Source organism: Nestor notabilis, unplaced genomic scaffold (assembly GCF_000696875.1).
Source record: "Nestor notabilis isolate BGI_N333 unplaced genomic scaffold, ASM69687v1 scaffold5043, whole genome shotgun sequence".
Taxonomy (NCBI): domain Eukaryota; kingdom Metazoa; phylum Chordata; class Aves; order Psittaciformes; family Psittacidae; genus Nestor; species Nestor notabilis.
In genome coordinates, this window is record NW_009922275.1 from 1 (window position 1) to 8,921 (window position 8,921).

Consider the following 8,921-nt stretch of genomic DNA (forward strand, 5'->3'; position numbering starts at 1 on the left):
CCAGAGAAGCACCGAGACACGCCCGTGCCCAGCTTGGACAGAGGGATGGCTCTGGCCGTTGGCGATGCCCTCACACACCCTTGCGCGGAAGGGAACACCATGGCAAGGGAGGAGATGCCGGCTCATTCGTGGGTCTTTCTGCCTGGAGGGCTCAATGGGTCCCTGCAGGGTGACGCTGAACCTCACCTCTAGGCTGGGACTCCAGGATCAAAGCAGGGAAACGTACCCCGCAGGACAGGGTGCTAGCTGTAAAAACCGAGTCCTTTGGCAAGAAGTAACAGAGATTAACTGAGTGTCTACCCCCTCCTGACAAAACTGACTGCAATGGCAGGGGGGGGACCGTAGCTTGTTTCCATGCAGGGCAGCAGTGGTTGAATGCAGGAGGAGCTGCACCACAAACACTGGAAACCAACACAAGCATTTAGATGACAAGCGATTTTATTTTGCAAAACAATCACTATACAGCAACAAATACAATTGCAAATCGGATTGAAAAACATGAACTACCTACCACCAGCCATTCAAGAAATGCCTCTTTTATGGTAACAGGCTCTAGAATTATCAGAAAAAACACAGGTTTGTAACAGCAGACTGTATTCCTTGACATCCCAGCATACTGCATGATTATTTGTTGGCTTTTTCTCTTTGCTAAAGTTGAAGTGGCTTTTATGCGCTTGACTTTTCCAAGTGTGAAACTAATTTACCTTCCTGCAGTGGGAATTGCTGGAGTTGCAGAGGGAGTTGCTTTAGCAATCTCACTAGTCAGTGAACTCCACAGACACCTAGGCTAGAAATCTACCTGTGTTGATTTTCATAGCTAACATGATCTACTCTTCAAGGCATTTGCCTTTGAAGGGATATTTGTACTTGGGTTTCAAACGGTATTTGGTCCAGCATGGAAAAAACTTCTGCTCACGTGTGGTAGTCCACACAGGCTGCCTTTCGACTCCCTTTGGGTCGTGCATATAGGCAAACTTAGATCTGTAAGCAGTCGCGATGAGGTTACTACTGTACCTTAGCAGAATGTTGAATGGATAATATCATTTACTGCTGTACAGTGAAAATATACATAGCCCTTGTGGGCATACAATGTCCCTCATCAGTATCAGTTTTTCCTTTACTGTTGCTGGATGGAGCTGTGCTCAACTTTGATTTCTTTCTGCTTGTGGTTACATGGAAACAGCACTCTGCAGATGGGGCAGAAGCACTTTTGTTTCTACAACTTGATTATTAATTTGGGGCTCTCCCCTAGCTATCCAAACTAGATTTCACCATTCCTTTTATCTGGATTATCTCTGCTTTGTTACAGAGTTGGGTCTCAGGCACCCAACATACCTGCTGGCTCAACATGCCTGTGGAAAAGAAACACAACGGATGCGGGTTCCAGGAAGCTGGCTCTATCTTCTTTAGTGGGCATTACATATTTACAAACTATTGTTTTAAAAACCAACACTCTTCTTGAGATTAGCAAGAGCTTTTTCTGTGAACATCTAGAGTCATGTAACATAACTTGGGGGTTTTGTTTATTTATTTAACAGCACAAAACTCTTGATTTCTTTTCATCTAACTCCACGGCATTCTAGGATTCTCTCCATGGAAGTATGATTATGATTACAAAGGTCTTCGCTTAAATCAAGACAAGAAAGCTCATTTTAATGCACGAAATAAATGACTTGGTGTGTTATACCACTCTAACTTTGGACTCATAGGTGGATTAACTAAGCTTTATTTTCTAGAATATGTCAATTTTAAAGGAGAATAAAAAAAGCTTGACTCTCTGGTTAGCACTGTTCTCAGTAGCTCGTGTTCAGCTTCAGAGAAGCTGAGGTTCAGTAGTACCGTAGTTTCTCTCCCACGTTGGCGAAAGGTGTAAAGAAAACCCTGCTCGAGGTTAGTTTATAGTAATTGACAGTACGGTCAAAGCAACATGATATGCGTTGTTTTTTCTTTCTGTTGTTGTTGTTTTTCCAGGAAAAATGCAAAGAGGCTTTTAATGTACCTCACTTGACACTTTTTCCATCGGAATTCTTAGCATTACTCTAACCAAAAGCGTAACAAATACAAGGCAGAAATCAGAATCTTCCAGATGTACTTAACATGGTTCTAAAGTCCCTGTACTTTGTATAAAACAACTGACTTACAAGCAGTATTAGGTACTTTATAGTGTGAAAAAGCTTTCTGCAGAGCTGCAGTGTCATGTGTGGGGCTGCTAGGAGTTCATCTTCAGTAAAATTTTTAGAGATGTAACCATTTCGTTTTGTCTTTGTGCTGCTGTGACAGCTTAGCCAAAATCCCCCTTTGGTCCACTGAACATTTACTGTTTAGTAACTGTGCATTTACTACCTGAATTTAATGATGGGAAATCCTGTGCTATTACTTATTAGAATCCTTCTCCACAGACATAAAAATCTCTGTGCGTCTTTTCAGATCAAAGCCCAACACACACACACACACACACAAATTAAGAAGGAAAAAGAACAGATCAAAAGCTTCCAACACACAATGTTAACCTAATACATGTATCGAGTATAGCTCAACTGACAGTGCAAAGTTTTGTTAAGAGATTTCAAAAGGAAAAGATCAAACAATCTGCAAGAATGTAAACTGGTCATTCCATATGCCTACTGTACATATAGTATCAGCAGATGATTATCTGCTGATGCGTAATACTACCATATTACCTTCAGTGTTCTTTTAGTGTCCATAAGATAGTGCCGGAGTTCCCACAGGTAACTCCGTTGGATCGGTTGTTTATGTATCTCTGCCTTCCATCTTTTATGCACGCTTTTCCTTATACTTTTTATAGTCAATATGATCCCACTTTGCTCAGATTTTAAGATGCCCTATTTATTGATGAACCGCTATGGCAACCCGGTCCAGGGGGCTCATTTTATTTATCCACATACTACAACTTACAGGCATCTCTGTTATGTTTATCACTGTTATCTGATTGCCTGAGTTGTATGAGACATCACTAAAGAAGAGGAAAAAAACATATTAATACTTTTTTTTCTGTGTTTCAACTTTAGCAAAAGAAAAAAAATAAATAAATCTAACATTCACTGTTACTACAGGAGTTAAAAAAAACAAAACTAAACCAACCAAAGAAAAAAAACCAAAACCCAACCCCAAACAGAAAGAAAATAAACCCAGAACCAAACTATCGTGGATTTTTTTAAAATCCATAATCCAAACTCAGCCATCTTTGGAGACCCTTTTACAAACATCCGGACCCCACAAAAATCATACCTTTGTGAAGAAAGGGAGAGAAGGGAAGAGGGAAGGAATCCTTTTTCTAGCATCACAGAAGAGACTTGCATCTGGCACTAAAACAGGGTCACGGCTTTTAGTTGTTACAGAAAGCAACTTCATGCTAAAATTTTCATCTTTTTTTTTAAATGTATTCTTACGAATAGGGAAAAAAAACCCTGCTAACATCTACTTTTACATACCTAAAATTGCAACACCAAAGGGTGCAAGAGACACAGATACTGTGAATAAAGAAGTAGAATATTCAAGTATATGAGGAGGGCGTATCACAAATGGCCACAGAGAAATATATATATATGTATCTATAATACTGTATCAAACAGATGGAAAGGATGTGAAACCAGTGGTGCATACACAAATCTAGCCGCTTAACCAACTTTCTAATCAGACACAAGTCTGTTGGGGTGGAAGTGCTGCTTTCAACAGCTTTATTACGGCACTTCCCCAAGGATGGTTTGAATGTTTTCAACTACTACTTTTAGTTATTAGTTAAATAATTTATTGGCTTTTCAGCTATATACTGACATAATTAACCAGGCCCCCAAAAAATGTTAATAACTTAATTCAACTTTTGTTCTACTCATTTATACAAAATAACACCTTTTTTTTTTCCTTTTTTAATTAAACTTGAATTTCTATATATGCCCTTCCTTCTGCTAAGCAAACTGTTTGTTTAACCTGTCATAACTTACAATGGGCAATTTCTTTTATTTCCCCATCTATCAACAGAACAATGAAATGAGCAACTTGGGATATTAACAAGGCTCTTCAGAAAGAGGTGGATGGCCTTCAGGCACATGAAAGGTAAAAATGCATTTTATCATAGTACGGTACTCCATGCAAGACAGAGCAGAGCAACAATAATTGTCCAATGTAACATACTGCAGTTGTATTACCCATATAAAGCCAGTGTCTTCCTGTTGTAAATGGAGATCAGGCCAATTTCTGCATCTATTTAATTATACTGTTTCTGTTTTTTTAACTGTATGGTAACTATAAGTCTTGGGATGTGACTTTGTTTTAGACATGGTAAAGAATGAATGTAACACCTGCTCTGAGCCCGTTCCTGCCAAGAGCTCATGCCTAGATATTATTACTTCATACAACGCGAAATGAGCAGATTCATAAGCCCTGCTTAGCAAGGGCTGCCGTGACATCTTCAGCGAGGGTAGCAAGCTGGGGTGACTCAAGCAGGTTGATGCTTCCAGAGGATGAGACGTTGCTGAGTCTGCGTGGTGAAGCCACGCTGGACCTGCCTGGTGACTGTGTGATGATCTCAGCCCCGTGATCGACACGGGCTTTAGCGTGCTCTCTGAAGTTTAGCTTCTGGCTGTCAATCTGCTCCAGGAAAGCAAAGAATTTAACAAATTATATATTCACCAAATTATCTTGCTATAGATTATCATTTGGATCTCATTTTGTTTACTTTTAAGAACTCTTACAATAGAAGCTTCTTCACTCCTTAGAATAACTGAAACTGAAGATTTTTTCACCTTGTTTAATATATACTATCTTACTATGTTACATTCTCTTACTATTTCTGCCTCGGATGGATGCTTTAATGAGCAGTACCTTTGTTCCTAGTTCTATGAATTTAATATGTATTTTATGGGCGTTGTGATTTGTTTCTGAAATCTGTATTTTCAAATGTCTGTGGGAGTGATCTTACTTTCAAGATGTTTTCTTCCTATTTCACAAAGCAGTCCTGATACACACCACAAACTTATTAGATCACACTGACACTGTACAATAGTCCCAAACAAGGTTCATCTTTATGGGGAAAGCCAGTGCACAAACTACAGGATGTTTCACCTTAAAATTCACTCTCAACTTAGATGTGGTCCAAAGGGAACAAACATCATCTGAGTGCACTTAAAGGAGAACAGATGGATGTTTCCTACTCAGTTCAGAGCCACTGCTGAATTCACAGCTCTGATCATTTCACTGGGTGAGGGGCACAGTGGTGGCCTTTTCTCTGATGGCTGTCCCCTTACCTTGACATTACCACCGCCAGGTACGTGGTGGGCATTTTCCAGTGAACCAACTTTAGCCTGAGCTTTTTCTTTGAAATCCAGTTTCACGCTCTCGATTTTCACACGCCCACCACCTGTGCAGGAAAAGGAAATACCAAGTAAGAGGCTGGAATGTCTCAGGAGAAAGTTTGACCTGATGCACGTGGATGCTCTCACATTACTTCCCTTTTAGTTGAGATCTAATGGCTTTAGAGAAGCACAGAATATAATGTTGCATGTTCAGTAAAACATAAAATCTTCAACACATATTCAAACTGTAAGCATGTGCTGCAGCCCTACTGATTTTCATGGGGTTTAAGCACATGCTTCAGTATTCTGCTGACTTCAGCCTGCATTTCAGTATCTTATCAGACTAACATTATGCCACAGCAACATCCTTCTGCATTATTTTTTTATCTCCTCTCTAAAGGTGGCCACATACCTTTATGCCTTTATATATCTAGTCAAGTAGAGTTAAGAATATTATTTTTATTAGAAAAGTGTGTTTACTTTCTTTTGGACTATAAAAGAGAGTGGTAACACCCAGGATTTCTCCTTCACATAACAGGATTAGGTCTTTGCTTTGTCCCACATCCCAGAAATTCCTACAATACCTGGCTTGTGGTGGATATTCTTGAGTGAGCCACACTTGGAAGTCACATGACTCAAGTCAATCTTCTTGGTTACAATTTGTACCTGTCAAAAGCGCACACACACACAAATTACAGGCATGAAGAGAGTCAAATAAATTAAAATCCAAGCCCTGCAGAGGAAGAGCCCAAACCTCTACAAACCACTGGAAAAGGAGACATGGTTAGTAGAAAACAGACCATGCCACAAAGGAGGAAACACCTGGATTAATACAGCAAGCTTTCTTCCCACCTGGGGAATGACAGAGCTGGGTTAAACTTTACTATCAGCAGAACAAAGAGAAGGACAAAGCAGATCAGCTTGTGGGTTCTTTATAAATGTTTCTGAGCCTCCTATTAGGGTGGATTCTCTAAAGCCCTGCCTGCAGCAGGACCCATCCGTTTACTTCTGCTCTTGAATGTGTATCCTGGCAATTTTTTTTTCCTCTCTACTATCTGTTTTATACTTTTCTGCATTCAAATACAGTATGTATTTCATGTCAGTCCACTACAGAGGGTCACGTGTGACTCCTGCAGCTGTACCTGAGCTGGTTGGTGTTTAGCCAGCCAGCTTGGTGGTGCTCACCCAAGAGCAGCAGCACTGCTAGGCTCAGCCAGGCAGCAGCACAGGCACCTTACCTCCTCCTGCTACTCTCTGCCCTGCTGTTGACTGCATTGCCATGACTGTGCTGAGCCCAGCTCAGAAACAGCCACAGAGCCACACTGCTGCCTTGCTACACTCCCAAACAGCTTCCAGATGCAGCCTACAATCACAGTGACTGGTAGCAAGTTGTAGCCCCTCCAGGCCAGACAGGAGCTCCAGGATAACTGCAATGCCACTGGTTTGCTCACATCACCAGCAATGACTTAAGTCAGCACTAGTGGCTGTACTGAATCTATTTGGATCAGACATGCCCACACTATCAGCTCTTCCATCTGAGAGAAGAGTATTTCTCTCAGGAGGGTCATAGCTGCCTTAAGCTGTTCCAGGGTGTCCGCTAGAACTGAGAGGTATCTGGTCAACCCTGAACAACTTCAATTTTTCACACTGGAATAATGCTGTGGCATTAGCACTAAGCATGCTGGCCCATCACACCCTTGCTGAGCTTTCTTTGTTCTTATGTTTTATTTTTCTTCTTTCTCTCTGATAAATGTACATAACTGAAAAGTTAGCTGAGGAAGGACTGATGCAGTGGAAGATGCCCAGCTGTGAGGCTGGAGTCTCACTGTGAGCTGCAGTCTCTGGAAATTACTTTCTTCGGTTACTCCCATGAAAGGCACTGAACCATTTCGGCTCACATCAGATTTTTACCATCAGCACCCTTGGGTGTTCAGAGATAACTCTTCTATTCTCATTTCCTTTGCCCATCCAAATTCTGGAAATGTGTTGTGCTCTGTGGAGAAAGATCAGGAGGCTACTACCACTGCATACACAGGGCTCACACAACTACCAGACCAGACTCACGTGAAACACTAGCAAGAGGGAAAGTAGTGCTTAGAGGAAGGGAGACAGAGGGAGGGCTGGCTGAGCGAGGCAGGTTACCACAGTGGAGATGCCTGTTCACAGGGTGTCTGTACTACTTACATTTCCTCCCCCTGCAGAATGTTTGATGTTATCTCTGGAACCACAGCGGGATTGAATATCGCTAAAATCGATCTTCTTGTTTAAAATCCTAACCTAAAAGGAATTGGAGGTAACTTACTATATACCATAGACACACTCCATCAGGGTGCAGGACAAGGGAGCCAGGGTAATTTTGCCTCTTGCTGTGACTCCTCCTCACTTGTACTGAAGTGTAAGGAAGCAAACCATGCCAATCTCTATGCTTAGTGTGCTAACAGCATATGTAAATACACTATGCTGCTCTCTTTCTACTTCACAAAGTGGTGGTGAAATACAAAGGGGAAAGTTTTTATACTGAGTGATAGGAGAGGTGGGCTTTTCCCTGAAAAGCTCAAAGAACTCTTTGCTTGCCAGGACTAGACATAGTCCTTGGACAGCCTGTCCTAGGCTGGTTTGAATGATGGTCTGTATTTCTGCTGAACTGGCCACAAGGAAAAGATGGAAACCCTCCTTCCCACAACTCAGCACTCTAGTATTTGATGCAGAAATCCCAGATCCAGCCAGCTCAGGCACAGGTCAAAATCCTGAGGTATTTTGCCCTCCTGCCATACAGTCATAACAGCAGTTCACAGAACAGATCAGAGTGTCTCCTGTGAAAGGGGACTGACAAAATTAATTAAACTGAAGTCAGAGCTCTCTACTGCTCTCTCTCTTTACTACTGTCTACTAAAGGGCAATGCAGAAAACAATAACATCTGGAAACCTACAGCTGCAATCACTGCTTCCTGATTTCTGGTGCTGGCCATAAAGTTGGTCACAACAACTTTCTGGTGCTACCAGCACTGAGCTTCTCCCCTGTGTTCTCAGTTTCTGGCAGAACAAGTACCCCACTGTCCCTTGATGGTGCTAGCCTCCTTTACTGACACTAGGAGCCTGCATTTTTATTGTGTCACTTACATGCACCACAGGCATATGACAGTGCCTGGAGGTGAACTCCACAAAGGGCTGGCCATGCTGTCCTGTGCTTTACCCTCATCTTGAACTTCATCTTGAACCCCATGTCAAAGCAGTTCCTCCACCTGGCAGAACTCAGGTGCCACCAATGACTGTCCTGCCCGGGAATGATATGCTGCTGGCCAGCAGTTACAAGTAGGCAGGGACAGCTGGGTGCAGAGTGCACACGTAAGTGACACGACTTCCAGACTTCTTTCTGAGCAAGGGCAGGGGATTGTGCTCACCAGTATTAAGCTTTTCAGATGTGTGGGAAGGTGTTTCTGGCCAAGGCTGCACCTGCTTTCATTGTACCAGGAGGTTTTAATTACTCAAAGAGTGCCACCCATGCAGCTTATTCTTTCTCTGGGTTAAATATGAAGTCTTTATTCAAACGTTATGTTGGATTTTATTTATCTCTGTGTTATTAATATATAATATGAATTTACACTCTTT

The 8,921-nt window shown here is 41.9% G+C and overlaps 1 protein-coding gene across 2 annotated transcripts in view; it reads right to left on the minus strand.

Moving 5' to 3' along the window:
• Nucleotides 1–2,279: 2,279 nt before the first annotated feature.
• Nucleotides 2,280–8,921, minus strand: part of MAP2 (microtubule-associated protein 2) — a 70,486-nt gene continuing 63,844 nt past the window's right edge. Inside the window, exons 8-12 of one of the 2 annotated variants that reach the window (XM_010011531.1) lie at nt 7,497–7,589; nt 5,897–5,978; nt 5,265–5,377; nt 3,150–4,608; nt 2,280–3,092 (exon numbers count right to left, since the gene is read on the minus strand). In XM_010011531.1, the coding sequence (XP_010009833.1) occupies nt 4,393–4,608; nt 5,265–5,377; nt 5,897–5,978; nt 7,497–7,589 (504 nt within the window). In that variant the 3' untranslated portion in view covers nt 2,280–3,092; nt 3,150–4,392. Of the gene's footprint in view, nt 3,093–3,149; nt 4,609–5,264; nt 5,378–5,896; nt 5,979–7,496; nt 7,590–8,921 lie in introns of those variants that run through there. The other variant, XM_010011532.1, reaches the window with a different exon arrangement.